The sequence below is a fragment of the Sapajus apella genome, unplaced genomic scaffold (genome assembly GCF_009761245.1).
Source record: "Sapajus apella isolate SASKATOON/1434 unplaced genomic scaffold, GSC_monkey_1.0 scaffold24, whole genome shotgun sequence".
Classification (NCBI taxonomy): domain Eukaryota; kingdom Metazoa; phylum Chordata; class Mammalia; order Primates; family Cebidae; genus Sapajus; species Sapajus apella.
This window is the reverse complement of record NW_022436964.1, coordinates 10,024,427-10,041,703: the sequence shown is the minus strand read 5'-3', so window position 1 is coordinate 10,041,703 and position 17,277 is coordinate 10,024,427. Positions and strand designations below refer to the sequence as shown.

Here is a 17,277-nt window from a genome sequence, read left to right as displayed (position 1 = left end):
ATAATACTTTAAAAAATCTTTTGTTTATTTTTGGGGCATTTGGAATGTAGAAATTTTATGGAATGTCTTTAAGGGAATAAAAGAATAGGGGAGCTCTGGACATACTAAAACAAAGTCATCAGCATTTTAATTATACTCTGCCCAAAGGATACTTCCGGTCCCATTTGGGAAAGCCACCTCTAAAAATTGTAAAGAAAATCACATAAATATCATTAAGAGATGTAACAAAGGGTAAATGGTTTCACCCCTAAAAACAGACAGACATAATAATTGAGTCTCCAACCACCCTCCCAGAATTTCTAATTCTGAATTACCCTCAAAGCAAAGAATGAATGAACATGATCACTCCTACATTAGCGTTCTGGTATTCTATTCTTTCATATGTATTGAATGATTTCCCTGGCTGTTTCTCCTCTACCATCCACTTTGTTAGCATAATACTTACACTGTTGCTTTGCTAGCTGTTGTATGAGATCTTCGTATACTTGCAAAAAGAGGTCCTCTTTAGATTTTGTTCCATCTAAATAAACTGCAAGGGGAAAAGAGAGTGGTTCAAATGCTAACAGGCTTATTAATATATAATGTTTACTTTGGCACCTGACATCTCTTGTAAATGCCAGTAGGTTTAACCAAAGCACCCAGGACCATAACTTAAAAGGAAATTAATTGTGATTAAAGAAATAGATGCCAGCCAGGTATAATAAGTCAAAAATTTTGATTGTTACAGATAAATCCACACTGGCTTATGTGAAAATTACTTAAATAAAAGAGAAGAGAAAGAAAGAAGAAAAGAGGAAAGAAGGGAAAGAAACAGAAGAAAGAAAGTGGTATTGGGCATATGGCACTTTAGGACCACTGAAGGTGTTACTTGAAGAGTAATTCTTCAATATACTTATACATGAGGATCACCTGAGAAGCTTCTAAACCATGCAGTGGTCAGGGATCTGCAATACATGTACTAACTCAGAATTCACCAGGCTCAGAAAATATGTATTTTGTGTGTGTGTGTTTGTATGTGTGTTTTCAGCTATCAGAGAAAATACGTATTTTTAATAAAACTGGCATAAGCAACTTTGGAGAAAAGCAGAAGTTGTCTAGGTTAAAGGAAGGAAAGGGCCTTCTGGTCAGAAAACAGCATGGATAGGGAGAGGCAAGAGCACTGATGCACCATTTGAAATGGTAGAATATGGGGAAACTTTGGGAACAGTGTGAGATCAGATTTCAGAGCAAGACTGTACCTCAGCACCTCAGTCATTAGAGGCCTTACCGTCTGGCTGTTTGGATTTTATCCCAAAGATGTGGAGATGACTGAAAGTATTCAAGCAGGGCAGGTACCTGATTAGATTTGCATTTTAGGTAAAAGGGAGAGAAGGGAAGCAAGAGGATGTTCTTGCAACCAATGGTCAAGTTGGAGGTGGTCCAGCCAGAACCTCAGCTTCGGCCCTGAGGATAAACGCCGTGTGCATTCCGCCCGGCTCTGACGTAGCTACTCATCCTGGAGGCCAACAGGCTTCTCACAACATGGACAAGTCCCCTTTATTTCCCCTTTATTGTGAAAAGCATACATCAGTTCTAACTCCTTTGCCTTATCCAACAGCCTTCTGCCATCTTCTCTGCATTGAGTTTCCTATTCCAGCGATCTGTTCTTAGCTCAGGCCCACAGATCCGGATGCTTACCTCCAAACTGCTACTACATATGTCTCCCAGGCACCTCAACCTCATTCTATGCAAAACAGACATGCATTCCTCCCTTACAGGTCTGCAATGCCTTCACTTTTTTCCAACATTCGTCAGTTGCTGAGGCGTCTGTCATCTTTCCGCCCCCTCCATATCTGTTCTATCACCCAGTTCTACCAAGTGCAGGCGTCTAACATCACACCCTATAAATCTATCCTCCTCCATCCTCCACGCAGCTAGAGGGGTCTTAACTAAAACAAGAATCTATATCAATCACGTCCTTGTTTAAAAATTCTCTATAGAGAGCTTTCCACTTCTCTGAGGATAATGACCAAAGTCCTCACCTAGACTACTGGCCTTATAGGGTCTGGACCCTGCCTGTATCACCAGCATCAATCCTATCCCTTGGTTTTCTTTACCAGAAAGCTTTCTTAACACCACCTTTCTTTTAGGGGCTTCTGATTCCTTCCTGTCCCCTGCACCTTTCGTGTGCCATACCCACTTTCTGGGGTGATATTCTATCTCCCCAACTCACCTCCTTTGTTCAGTTAAACTCACTGAAGTTTGGTTAAATGTGACTTCCTCAAGGAAGCCTTCCCTGACCCCTGGGATCTGGGCAGTCCCCTAGAGCTTGGTGTCACAGAACTTACGGCAGCTGGAAAGGACAGGCTTGGGCAGCTGGTGTCTACAGCACCTGTTTCCATGACAGAATGTCACCTGCATGACAGCAGGGGCTGGATCTGCCTTATTCCCCTCACCATCTCCAGAGAAGCACTGGAAGGCATTCATTCAATACTGGTTGAATGAATAACTATCCAGAAGTTGACAAGAGCCACAGAGAGAAACAGAAACCAGGAGAACCAGCTATGAAAGAGCAGAAGCCCAGAGTGTTTGTGCTTAAGCGCTCCTTTATTCTTTTCTCTAAGTCCTTTCTTTGCTATACTTTGACGCAAATGACAATTAAAAGGCCTTGAATGGAGGCAGAAAAGGCACTTACCAACTTCCCAGGTGATATCCTGCATTTCTTGTCTGTGCTTTAGATACATGGGCCACACATGGCCATCAAAGTATCCCGGGGAGTCTGGAGGCTCATAGACCCTTGTACTATCAAAACACGTAGGAAACTTAATGTTGACAGAAACACACATTGATAAAGTAAAATATTAATGGCGAGGAAAATGGGGAAATCACTAACAGGTTGAATCTAAACAGGATTAGGACATGTGTTACATGTTTTAACTCAATGGCAGTTAAAAAGACAGCAACATGGATTTAGTTCTCTGAACCTAAAATTAACTTTGCAATCCTCCTATCATTCCTATCTTTTTCCTTCTAGTGCTTTATAAGAGAATTAAGAGACAAATAGTGTAAATAACGATGGAGAGACCACTGTGTTGGATTAAGCTTTAAACTAACTGGTGTTCTTGGTAGCTGTGGCAGAACAGGCACACTCACACCAAAATCATAATCACCATAGGCTTGCTTTGTTTGAGAACTTAGGAGAAATGAGCCAAAGCCTTGATATAAGGCTTATTCCAAGTGGATGACCCTTTATGGGAAAAGGTCCTGCTCCGTCCGTAAAAGAGTTAAGGCTTCTTGCCTCTGAAAAATGACCTATACACACTGCTCAATAATGTTGCTGTCCTCATTTTTCTTCTAATATTTTTTGTTTTGAATTACAACTCACAAAGATTATTTCAAAACTTACCTTCTCCTCCTTTTACATTCTTCATATGGAATAGTCAGGAAATAGCTTCTATTCCATATATTGTCAAGAGGCCTAGAATAACAGCATACTTAGTTCACAAAGTTTTCCCCCCCCATTCATTCAGAGTCAATATTAGGGTGGAGATGCTTACTTATAATTAAAAAGAAGAAAACCTTCGATGATCAAAATGGGAATTTCCTCAGCATTTTCCCGGTCTGTTGATACCACAGAGCATCTTGCGTTTTCCTTCCAAGAGGAAATGGCTGACATCATTTTTTCCATGTTAAGTGCTTCAAGCACTTTAAACAAACACAAAAATATGCAATCAATACGGCAAAAAATTTTTGTGATATGACTTTTTGTGATGAGTATATCCAGGATTCTATAAATATATACACCATCATTTTGTTTTCCTTCAAAACTCCTATAACAAATATTTTAGATAACACATTTAAACTCTAATACTGATAAACCAGAGTGTCTGAAACATTTGTATTATGGAAAATTTCAAACACACAAAAAAGTAGAGAGTAAAGTACAGTGAACTCCCACATCCCTATTACCAGCTCTGAAAACCAAAACCCATGGCTAACCTTGCTTTACTTATAACTTCTATTCTCTCCTGATTACACAAAAATTTAAAACTTTGAGAAGATGAAATATCTACAGATAAGTTTGAAAGATATCTGACACATGGGGGAAAATATCTGTAATGTCTTTGGCAAAGAGTTAAGACATTTAATATACCAAAGAGTTCTTCTATATGGATAACTAAAAGACCATTTGTAAAGAACACAAATATGCCATTGTCAAACTCTAAAATATACACACTTTTTGAGCTAACTGTGATTTTAGAAAAGTAGCTTATATAACGTTTACAAGCATGGTACTTAAGCCAGTAGTATTAGCATCACCTGGGAACTTGTCAGAAATGCAAATTCTCAGCCCCACTCCAGAACCACTGAATTGAGCCATCAGCACTTAAGAGTGTTTTTTAGTGAAAGGTTTTTAAATGATGGATTAATTTATTTAATAGACATAGAACTATTAAGGTTTTTTCTTTGTCCTGCTGTTAGTTTTGGTAAGTGATATCTTTCTAGGAAATTGTCAATTTCACCTAACTTTTCAAATTTATTTGTATGATGAGAGTGGTCATAATATCCTTTTATCTCTTTAATGTCTGTAGGATCTATAGTGATATTACCTTTTTTGCTTTTGGTATTTGTAATCTGTTCCTTCTCTGTTTTTTTAAATCAGACTTGTTTAATCTGGGGATTGCTTAGATTCTTAAAGTTTTATGTCTTCAACTAAGTTTGAGAAGTTTTCTATTTAAACCATTACTTCTTTGAATACTTTAGTCCCACAGTTTCTCCTCTCAGAGACTCCAATGATATGAATATTATATCTTTCATTACTGTTCCACATTATTATTCATTTCTTTTCAGTCTATTTTCTCTCTGTTGTTCAGATTGAGTACTTTGCATAGCTCACTATTTTCTCTGTCATAGTTATTCTGCTACTGAGCCAATCCAGTGAGTTTTTAATTTGAGTATTGTATTTTTTCCATTCTAAAATTTCCATCTAGCTCTTTTTTCAAATCTTCTATTCCTTTACTGAGGCATTCTAGTTTTTCACTTGTTTCAAGCCTGTGTGCAATAGTATGTTTAAAGCCTTTTCATAATGCTGCTTTAAATTCTTTGTCAGATAATTTCAACAACTGTGTCATCATGGTATTGGTATAACACGTGCTTCTCAGTTGTGTCCAGGACATTTTAGATACTGTGTTATGAGGCTGTAGATCCTATTTAATCTTCTTTTGCAGACAGTCACCCTGTTCTAGCAGAGCTTGCAGGTTCAGGTGGGGGTGGATGCCCCGCCTCCTGTTAGGCCCTGCTGATGCTGTGTTGTGGCAGAAGTTGGTCAGTTGTGGGAAGAGGGGGTTAAGGAGAGTGCTGGTTAAGTTTCATTGCTGCTAGCTGTGGGTAGAAGTTCAGCTTTCCACTGAGTTCTGCTGACAGGAGCTGATACCACCTGCATAAGGAAGGTGAAGTGCCAACATGCTCCACTGCACACTGCCTCTTTCCACCTGTGTATTGCCAGGTAGAGGTCAAGGTGCCGCTCCCCGTTTGGTTCCACTAATCCAACCCCCATGGGTGATATGGAGGGCTTACTCAGCCTGCCTTGCTAATGCTGGATGGATCTTCTGTAAGTGTAGCTCGGCACCCAGCCAACACCCTGAGGGGAGGATGGTTTTGCCTTTTATGTCTGGCTAGAGTAGGGTGGATATTATCAAAAAAGTTTTCTATTCTGCTTGGCCACCCTTTTCCTTGTCCCTTGATTACAGAGAACAGGTTTCTTTTTTAGTCTGTGCCTACAGATGGTTCCATGTTGTTTACTTCTCCTGTATATGTAGGAGGCAAAAAGAAAACCCAGGGATCCCACAGCCCTGTCATTCGTCATGTCCTGGAATCCCTAGCCAGCATGGTTTCTTTTTTTCTTTCAGTCTTCCTTTGTCTGTTTGTTGCATTATGTCCAGGGTTTTTCACTGTAGGAGTGAGGACCAGTGAGCAATGGGACTAATCCATCTTGGCTGGAACCGGCCATCTTACTAGTTTTGACATACATATTTTTGTTACCACTCAGTTAAAAATATTTTCTAATTTTCATTGTGATTTAGCTTTTCACCTATGGAATAGGTAAGTGTTTTGCTTCAGATAAAATGCAATGATGTTTGGGATTTGCTCCAAAACAATACAGATGAATAGAGTAGGTGAGGGTATAGATGAAATATAATTATCCAAAAGTTCAACATTATTAAAATTGGATGTCGAACTCATGAAAGAGTTCATTATACTTTTCTGCTGATTTCTGCATGTTTGAAATTTTCCATGAGAAAAAGTTATTGAAAATCAGAAAAAAGGGTAATGCTTACATTTTAAACACTTGGTAACTGATTTTTAATTTACTTCATGGTGATTAGAGAGTATCTTTATATTTCTTCAATCCATGAAGTGTATTAGGGCTTGCTCCATGCCCTTGCATATATGGACTATTTGGGGTAATATATTCCATGTACTCAAGAAAAAAATATGTATTCTGTTGTGATTAGGTGCATGTTCTTCTGTACATGTCAGTTTTTGGTCAACTTAGTTAACTGTATTGTTCAAATCTGTTATATCATTAGTAATTTTTGTCTGTCAGTCCCATTAGTTGCTGTTATGGGTTGAATGTGTCCCTCTATGTTAAAGTCCTAATGCCCAGCTCTCCAGAATGTGACTTTATTTGGAAATATGGTCATTACAGATATAATCAGTTAAGGTGAGGTCACACTAGAGTAGGGTGGGCACCTGATCCAATATAATTGGTTACAAAAGAAGAAAAAAGGAGAAATTCAGATACACACATGGGGAGAGCACCACGTGGAGATGAAGTCAGGGACTGAGGTGACAGAGCCGAAGGCAAGGCTGCCAGAGATTTCAGCAAATAGCAGAAGCGAGGAGAAGGGCACCGAAGTCTCCCTCACAGCCTCAGAGGGAAGCCAACCTGCTGACACCTGGATCTCAGAGCCTCTCGAATTGTGAGACAATAATTAGTACTTTAACATAACAAAGTACTATAGAATGCTTAGTACTCCAATGTTATGAATATTAGATATTTCATTATTGTTCCACATTATTATTCATTTCTTTTCAGTCTATTTTCTCTCTGTTGTTCAGATTGAGTTCTTTGTATTGTTCTATCCTTAAGTTCACTATTTTCTCCATCATAGTTATTCTGCTACTGAGCCAATCCAGTGAGTTTTTAAATTTTAGTATTGTATTTTTTCCATTCTAAATTTCCATCTAGTTCTTAATGCTTAAGGCATTCTGTAGTACTTTGCTATGTTAAAGTACTAATTCACAAAGGAAGTTGTGTTAAAATCTCCCTCATCAGCTGCGTATGGTGGCTCACACCTGTAATCCCAGCACTTTGAGAGGGTCAGGTGGGCAGATCACCTAAGGTTAGGAGTTTGAGACCAGCCTAGCCAACATGGCGAAACCCCATCTCTATTAAAAAGACAAAAAACAAAAAACTTAGCCAGGCTAGTGGCGTGCGTGTGCATATAGTCCCAGCTACTTGGAAGACTGAGGCACGAGAATCATTGGAACCTGGGCAGCAGAGGTTGCAGTGAGCCACAATCACACCACTGCACTCCAGCCTAGGTGACAGAGTGAGGCTCTGTCTCAATGAAAAACAAAAACAAAAACCTCCCCCATACACCAATTGTGGATTTGTGTCTTTCTCTCCTCTTAGCTCTGCCAGTTTTTACTTAATGCATTTTAATGTTATGTTATTAGGTAGAAAAAAATTTTAGGTTGTTTTATTTTTCTGTCAAAGAAACTCATTTTTCTCTCTTTATCTCAGTAATACTCAGCCTTAAAGTTTACTTTGCCTGCACACACACGCATGTTCATTGCGGCACTGTTTACAATAGCAAAAACCTGGAACCAACCCAAATGCCCATTGATGATAGATTGGACAAGGAAAATGTGGCACATATATACCATGGAATACTATGCAGCCATAAAAAATGATGAGTTCATGTCCTTTGTAGGGACATGGATGAATCTGGAAACCATCATTCTCAGCAAACTGACACAGAAGAGAAAATCAAACACCACATGTTCTCACTCGCAGGTGGGTGTTGAACAATGAGAACACGTGGACACAGGGAGGGAAGCATCACAAACTGGAGTCTGCTATGGGGGGTAGGGAAGGGACAGCAGGGGGTGGGGAGGTTGAGGAGAGATAATATGGGGAGAAATGCCAGATATAGGTGATGGGGGGATGGAGGTAGCAAACCACCTTGCCATGTATGTACCTAATCCTGCATGATCTATACATGTACCCCAGGACCTAGAGTACAATTAAAAAAAAATAGTTTACTTTGTCTGGTATTAGTATAGTTCCTAGAGTTATAACAGTTCTTTCAGTAGGTGTTTCCAAGTCGATCTTTTCCCAGCCTTTTACTGCCTATATTTCTATGTCCTTATACTTAAGTCCATATCTTTTTTTTTTTCTTTTTCGAGACAGAGTCTCACTCTGTTGCCCAGACTGGAGTGCAGTGGTGCAACCTCAGCTCACTGCAACCTTGGCCTCCCAGGTTCAAGTGATTCTCCTGACTTGGCTTCCAAAGCCTCTAGACTCAAGTGATCCTCCCACCTTAGTCTGCCCAGTAGTGGGGACCGCACCTAGCTAATTTTTGTATTCTTTGTAGAGACAGGGTTTTGCCATGTTGGTCAGGCTGGTCTTGAACTCTCTGGATTCAAGCAATCTACCCGCCTTGGCCTCCCAAAGAGCTAGGCTTACAGGTTGTGAGCCACCACACCTGGGCATCCTTTGATTTTTAATTTTTGACTTATTTCATATTAATTAACTATATTGCATTCAAAATAGAATTATTTTTTCTAAAAACTTGATAGTTCCACATTTTAAAACTATCCCGTTTGTGGTTAGAAAGACTTGACTAGTACTTTGATATACCTTAAATTTGTACATTTACCCAAAATGTCCCAATTTTTCCTTTATAGATTCTTGATGTGAGATGCTTGAAGTCATGGCATGAACATGCTAAGTTTGGGATACATGCTCAACCTCCTTTCCAGAAAGGCTGTACCAACCAATTTATCCATATACTTCCATCTAAAGTATATTAGGGCCTTTGTTTTACTGAGCCCATGCTATCATTGGATAATTGTCATTGCTTTAAACATCTTCATTTACTTGGTAAGTGGGAAAAAAAGTAATTTGCAGTTCTTTAAGTTTGACTTTTATGATACATTTATTAATCTGATAACTGACTGCTTCTATGAACGGCTTATTCATATCCTTAGGCCCTTTTCCTATTGGGATATTAGTTTTTCTTATCAGTTTCTAAGAATTCATTAAAAATTAGGAATAATAATTCTTTGCCAATTGCTGAAAAATGTTTTTCCTTGTTTTTCACCCTTATTTTGTAATGATTTTTCTCATTAACCTCTGGAAGAGAGGAAGAGAAGAAAAAAAGATCCTGGCTGCAACTCAGGATACAAGAATAGAGAGTAAGTCAAGAACTTTGCCTCTCATAAAACTATTATGTGTCTTAAGAACTGATTATATAACGCTTCCTAAAATGTTATCAGTTAAAAATAAAGAACATACGTTATGACTTTTTTAAGAGAGCTCCCTCTGTTGCTAGTTTGTATAAGTACTCAACGACCATCTTTTTAAGTATGAAGGTTAATAAGAACACCAAATATTAAACAGCCTATTAGCATGATATTCTCTACAGAAAATGTTTTATGATAGACTGTAATCCTTTGGCTCCAAAACTGTTAGCCTGGGGTAAGGAATGAGGAGAATCCATCTAAAATATATTCACAAACCTTCCTGAACAGTGAAAAAAAACAAAACCAAACCACAGCTGTCTAGTACTTTGGCCACCAGGAAGGAAAGCTGAAAGAATGAGAGAATATAGTTTGCTTTAGGCAAAGTTCTCTGATGGGGTGGGGTTGAGAGTGGCCAGTGTAGCTACTTCTACATCTCCAGGGCAGGAATGAGCAGAGCGACAGCAAGCCTAACTTGCTTCAGAAGAGAACCCTATCATTCCATGTGGATAAAGGGGAACCCTCATACACTATTGGTAGGAATGTAAATTAGTACAGCTGCTATGGAGAGGTATGGAAATTCCTCAAAAAATTAAACATAGAACTACCATATGATCCAGCAATTCTATTACTGGGCATATATCCAAGATAAAAGAAATAAATATATCCAAAAAATATCTGCACTCCCATGTTTATTGTAGCACTATTCACAAATAGCCAGAATATGAAATGAACCTAGGTACCCACTGATGCATAAATGGATAAAGAAAGTATGGTGTCTATATGCAATGGAATATTATGCAGCCATAAAAAGAATGAAGTCCTGTCATTTGCTGCAACATGGCTGGAACTCGAGGCCATTATGCTAAATGAAATAAGTCAGGTACAGAAAGACAAATATCACATGTTCATATGCATATGTGGGAGCTGAAAAAAAGTAGATTTCATGAAGATAGAGAGTATACTGGTGGTTACCAGAGGTGCAGAAGGGGAGGCATGTGTGGGGAATGAAGGGAGGAAAAAAAGAATGTAAATGTATTTATTACCAATGAACTGTACACTTAAGATTGGTAAAGACAGTAAATTATATGAGCTTTTATTTTTTTGAGACAGTCTTGCACTGTCACCAGTGCTGGAGTGCAGTGGCATGATCTTGGCTCATATAGGCAAATATGCCTATATGCCACTGCAACCTCTGCATATTTTACCTCAGTTAAAAAGAAGAAAAATCTATCATTCTAGTGTTTTCAGTTTTATTATTTTATTTTTAAAAATACATATTTTTGAGACAGGGTCTAACTCTGTCACATAGGCTGGAGTGCAGTGGTGTGATCTCAGTTCACTGCAACCTCAGCCTCCTGGGCAAAGTGATCCTCCCACCTCAGCCTCCAAAGTAGCTGTGACTACAGGCGTGCGCCACCACACCTGGCTAATTTTTGTATTTCTTTTTGGGTAGAGATGGAATTTCCCTATGTTTCCCAGGCTGGTCTCAAACTCCTGAGCTCAAGTGATCTGCATGCTTTGGCCTTCCAAAGTGCTGGCGTTACACATGTGAGCCTCCAAGCCTAGCCCCAATGTTTTCAGTTTTAAATATAAAATTGGAAAAAGGGCCGGGCGTGGTGGCTCACAACTGTAATCCTAGCACTTTAGGAGGTCGAAGTGGGCAGATCACAAGGTCAGGAGATAGAGACCATCCTGGCCAACATGGTGAAACCCTGTCTCTATAATAAAAACAACAGCAACAAAAACTGGAAAAAGGGTTTCACTTATTTAAATAGCTCAACATAAATCAGAAACCTAGAAGGGCAGGCTTAAAGAATAGAAATATATTTAAACACATTTTAAGACTGTCTTCACAGATATAGTAAAGTTCCTTTTTCAACTTTTTGTTCCACAGAACCATCAAGTTCAACATAGTGAAGTTCTTTGTGTTTGAAAAAGAAAACATAAGCACATAATATTTGACAGGCAAATCTACTTACCATCATACTGCAAAAATCCATTTTTATCTGTCTCTATCTCAGACTGTGGCTGGAAAAATAATAAAGTACCCATCAAAATGGTGTGTAGGAAATAAATAATACAGATTAAAGCGCGGTAAGTCTTTAATAAATGCTTTGGATGATCAATTAAAGATAGCACTGATAGACAGTGCCATCTAGTGGATAAGTAACATCATTGTGCTGAGCCTACTTTTTTTTTTTTTGGAGACAAGAGTTTCGCTCTTGTTGCCCAGGCTGGAATGCAATGGGACGACCTCGGCTCACCACAACCTCTGCCTCCCCGGTTCAGGCGATTCTCTTGCCTCAGCCTCCTAAGTAGCCGGGATTACAGGCATGCGCCACCACACCTGGCTAATTTTTTATTTTTAGTAGGGACAGGGTTTCTACATGTTGATCAGGCTGGTCTGGAATTCTTGACCTCAGGTGATCTGCCCGCCTTGGCCTCCCAAAGTGCTGGGATCACAGGTGTGAGTCCCCGCCCCCAGCAAATGAGCCTTTCAATACAGAAGGTACATCACTCGCCAAAGACTTCTTGGATGTAATTCAATTAACTTTGTGGTTAAATATTTTTGTATTAAATAAATTATTTAAGAAATTTTATAGATACCTTGAAGAAATCATCCTGACATATGATACTGCAATTTGGGAGGTGTTTCTGCAAATTCTTAGCCAGTGTTGTTTTCCCACCATTTGTCACACTGAAGCAAAGAAAAAACAAAGTACCAGGAAGGAAAATGCATTAAAAAATCATTAAACTTTTTTTTTTCTTTAAGAGACAAGGTCTTGCTGTGTCGCCCAGGCTGGAGTGCAGTGGCGTGATCTTGGCTTACTGCAACCACTGCCTCCTGGGTTCAAGTGATTCTCCTGCCTCAGCCTCCCAAGTAGCTGGAATTACAGGCATCTGCCACTATGCCCCGCTAATTTTTGTATTTTTAGTAGAGACAGGGTTTTGCCATGTTAAACAGGCTGGTCTGAAATTCCTGACCTCAGGTGATCCACCCACCTCCGCCTCCCAAAGTGCCGGGATTAGGTGTGAGCCACTGGGCCCAGCCAAAAATCATTCAACACTTTAAAATAATTTTTTAAGAGGATATTTGAAGCAATATTTACGATTTAAGAAAAAAATGATTTCTTTCATAGATCATGCCTTAAACCACAGACACTGGCAGATCTGATGTACTAAATGATAAGATATAAGCTAAGAAAGATGAAGCAGAAAGGTAACTACTGAGTGAGTGAACTAACACTAACACTTAAAAATACAGATACTGTGTTGGAAGCGAAATATTTGTTTGTCTATGGTTCATATGCAACACAGAGAATATGAGTAGCACATTTTAGTGCAAGTGTATAAAACTGCATATGGTCACTGTGATTTTGTGTCCAGGCACAGTGCAAAAAACAGAGGGGTGGCTTATTACAAGCCCACCTACAATGAAATCACATTTCCTCTGTGATGCCTCCTTTTCCCATGTCTCTCCACCTGGGGGCCAGCTGGGAGGCCTGTTGTTGTAGCTTATCATATCAGGCCAGTTATTTGTCCCTTCTGGATGGCCTGTGAAGTCCGGGAGAAGGGGCACTGAGTTACTCCTCTTTAGATCTAGTTTCCCAGCATCTAGGAGATCACATGGGAGGGAGGCACTTCTCTATTCAGTCATTTACTGAAAGAGTGTTTTAACCTGACTTATGTCTGCAATATAAGTCAGGGCATTTGTGAACCTGAATGAGAAAAAAATTATACCTTTATCTTCACTGAATTCTAACATTTAATTATAAGTGATATAAGTACCCTTCACATTCACCAACAGAAATCACAGATATTTTCATATTATGTTACAGTTGAGGTGGATATCTTGAAGCATCATTGATGTTTATTATTATTTCAGATTTATGACATTGTTTAGACCCACCTCTGGATATTGTTATTTAATATATTAACATAGAAGAGTATATATTACAATATCACAAATTTGTTTTTAAAAATATTTTTATAACTATATTTCAATATAACCAATTTCCTTTGTATTCATGTATTTTATTTTTTACACTTAAAACTATTACTCTAAGGTCAAGATTTCATCATACCATCAAATGTTCACAGCACAAAAAACTCCCGACTATACATCTATTTGTAAGAAACTGTGCTTAATCCCAGATAAGATCAATCCACAAATACAATCTAGAAAAGGGAAAAGGAACTAATATCCATTCGTCAAATGGCTTGTATATACCTTACGCCTCAAGGTAGGAGGAACCTGATTCACAAAATTTCTCATTTAACCTTATGATATACGATTGGGTAGGATATGGGCCATCTCTTTGGAAAAGTGAGTGGGTTCTACCCTATGTATTGAGAAAATATTATGACTTTTCCCCCTCTTTAACAAAAATGTCTGTAAACCATACCAAATGGCCATAGTTTAGGTATTAAGTTTTGGTTTAATGAAATAGTGATCGGGGTGACTTTATTACAATATGAACAATCTGGCTAGAAAAATCTGTCATTTTCTAGACTTATCTCTGTTAAGATCATACAGTCAAACCAACAGTAGCAATCAGATCCTTTCTCACTGACTTAGCTAAAGCCAATGAGAAATACACACCCCATTTTTGTATAAGCCTTAGAGGAGACAGACTGGCTAGAAGACAGTCTGCTGAGACATGGAGAGGAGAGTGGAGTAAAAGCATTTAAACAAGCCTGCACTTAAGATCCACACTCAGACTGTAGGCATCCTGGTCAGGTGACAGCTCAGGCCTCAATCTTCTCCTGTGGCACGCCCACAACCACCACGCGCAGCACACTCACAGCCTTGCTCTCGTGCGTGCCATCCAACCTGAGGATAAGCATGCCCAGCATGTATTCTGTTCTAGGATCTGAAGAAGGAAAAAGGGTGACTACTTGCTCCCAACACCCAAATAAATGCACAACTCCTGGACCGTTTAGTTTTACGTGCCAGGTAACAAGAGGGGTCACTGTATTTGAACACAACTGTGGGCTAGGGAGAAGTTAAAAGGCAGTCTCTAATTATTATTATTTATTTATTTATTTTTTTTTTGAGACAGATTTTCGCTCTTGTTCCGCAGGCTGGAGTGCAATGGCGCAATCTCGGCTCATCGCAACCTCCGCCTCCTGGGTCCAGGCAATTCTCCTGCCTCAGCCTCTTGAGTAGCTGGGATTACAGGCATGCGCCACCATGCCCAGCTAATTTTTGTATTTTTAGTAGAGACGGGGTTTCACCATGTTGACCAGGATGGTCTCGATCTCTTGACCTCGTGATCCACCCGCCTCGGCCTCCCAAAGTGCTGGGATTACAGGCGTGAGCCACCGCGCCCGGCCGTCTCTAATTATTTAAACACATAGAGAATATATTGCAACAGGTAGATGCTAATATTCCAATCTTCCAGTTAAGGAAACTATGGATTGATAAGTTGTATACTAATAAAACTAGTCTACGTTAAGTAATGGAGATGGGATACAAAGTCTACTGCCAGTATGGATTTTAAATTTTTTTATGTCATAGGACTCTGAGAGAATCCCATGAAGGTTATGATCTCTTTCCCCAGTGACTGAGTTTGGATGTTTTTTCCCTCCAAATCTCATATTGAAATCTGATCCCTGGCCAGGCACAGTAGCTCACACCTGTAATCCCAACACTTTGGGAGGCCGAGGTGGGTGGATCACCTGAGGTCAGGAGTTCAAGAACAGCCTGGTCAACACGGTGAAAACCCATCTCTACTAAAAATGCAAAAATTAGCTGTATGTGGTGGTGCACCCTGTAGTCCCAGCTACTCGGGAGGCTGAGGCAGGAGAATTGCTTGAATCTAGAAGGTGGAAGTTGTGAACTGAGATCGTGCCACTGAACTCCAGCCTGTGAGCTGAGATCATACCACTGCACTCCAGCCTGGGCAAGCGAGACTCTGTCTCAAAAAAGAAATGTGATCCCCAAGTTGGAGGTGGGGCCTGCTGGCAGATGTTCGGCTCATGGGAACAGATCCCTCATGAAGGATTTGGTGCCATCCCCATGGTAATGAGTAAGTTCTTGTTCTGTTGGTACATGTGACAGCTGGCTGTTTAAAAAGTCTGAGACCTCCCTCTCTCTCTGGCTCCTTCTTCTGCCATGTGACATGCTGGGTCCCCTTCACCTTCCACCATGAGTGTAAGCTTCTTGAGGCCCTCATCAGAAGTATATACCAACACCATGCTTCCTGTACAGCCTGCAGAACAGTGAGCCAAATAAACCTATTTTCTTTATAAATTACTCAGCTTCAGGCATTCCTTTGTAGCAAGACAAATTGACTAAGAAACCCAGAAAAATGACTGTCTTTACATTTCTGTTAAATTTCCTGGAGGTTCATGGATGCCCCCCGAATTCCTTCAGAACCTCATTATTTGCAATTGAATAATTACTAAGTTATTACTTCCCTATGAACTAATTATTTGATTGAGACTTATTGGATAATTACTTCCTAGGGAAGTGAGTGGTTAAGTTCATAAGATGCAAGGTAGGAACAAAAGTTGCCACAACTGAACCTGGCATGGGCTTCACAGATGCAGCAGCACTAAAATGAAACCAAGGCACTTGGCCAGGTGCAATGGCTCATCTTTGTAATCCCAGAATTTGGGAGGCCAAGGGGGGAGGACTGCTTGAGGCCAGTAGTTCAAGAACAGCCTGGAAAACATAGTGAAATCCTGTCTGTTAAAAGAAAAAAGGAGAAATCATGACACTTGCTAAAGAAAAGAGAGTGGAAAGGAGGCTTTCTTAGGAAGTTATGGATAGTACCTAGTGCACAGGACAAGAAGACATGAGGTAGGTTTCTAGGTATGGCGCTGTATTGGGACATCGAGAAGAGGGAAATCTTATTTACACACACTGGATCCTGTAGTGGACTTTGTAGTTGCCTCTCCAGGTCCCATTTCTGTCTTTTAGGTCCAGCTGGGACTGATCCCACTCTCAATTCCAGAACAGAACTCACTGACCTAAACCAATCAATATAATCCCACCTATTTTACCACGGTAGCTGGGTGTACGTGGACCAAACTTGTCCAGTCAAAGGGAGACCTATGACCTAGGGGAAGAGAAGCATTTTCCCTTCTGCCCAGTGACAGCCTATGAAGAAACAACAAGTCACAGGGCTCCTTGTAGCTCCTTGTGACCAAAAGATAAACTGATTCTAAGATGAACCCAAATGAAACACATATAGAAGAGGGATAAACTGTCTTTGGTGATACCACTGAGCTCCTGTATCAAACCTTTACTGCAGCCTGCTCCTCCTGAGGCAGATACATTTCCTTTATTATTTATGGATGGCTTTCATATACCATGATATTCAGATTTAGTTCTAGATAACTGGGAACCTAGTTATCTAGAAAACTGGGAACCTAGTGTATCTTTGCCACTGAATATCATTCACCAGGCAGAGAATTAAAATGTTCTGTATGAAGATGAAACTGGTAGAGATGTGAAGGAAAGATTAGATGGCAAAGATCAGGATTAGGGAATGATGGCCTATATTAGGATGGTGGCAGTGATTGTGGGAAAGAAGAGAAACACAAGAGAAGTACTGCAGAGAAAAATTGGACTTTTCTTCTGATTAGATGGGAGGCAAAGCAGAGTTCTGACATTTAGTTCACTCAATTTTACTTCTGATTGATGACTTACTATGGTAATGTAATACAATAACACAATGATTTCCCCAAAATTATAAACAAAATAGTCTCAAATATTTTATTAATTGGGTCACACATAATGTGAATGTACTTAAA

The 17,277-nt window shown here is 39.7% G+C and overlaps 1 protein-coding gene across 2 annotated transcripts in view; it reads right to left on the bottom strand.

Moving 5' to 3' along the window:
- The window catches only part of NMRK1 (nicotinamide riboside kinase 1), a 36,407-nt gene that overhangs the window by 13,667 nt on the left and 5,463 nt on the right, over positions 1 to 17,277 (bottom strand). For both annotated transcript variants that reach the window (XM_032290895.1, XM_032290894.1), the window contains exons 3-8: positions 12,121 to 12,211; positions 11,493 to 11,541; positions 3,537 to 3,684; positions 3,386 to 3,457; positions 2,675 to 2,781; positions 446 to 529 (exon numbers count right to left, since the gene is read on the bottom strand). In XM_032290895.1, coding sequence (XP_032146786.1) covers positions 446 to 529; positions 2,675 to 2,781; positions 3,386 to 3,457; positions 3,537 to 3,684; positions 11,493 to 11,541; positions 12,121 to 12,211 — 551 coding nt within the window. The remainder of the gene's footprint in view (positions 1 to 445; positions 530 to 2,674; positions 2,782 to 3,385; positions 3,458 to 3,536; positions 3,685 to 11,492; positions 11,542 to 12,120; positions 12,212 to 17,277) is intronic.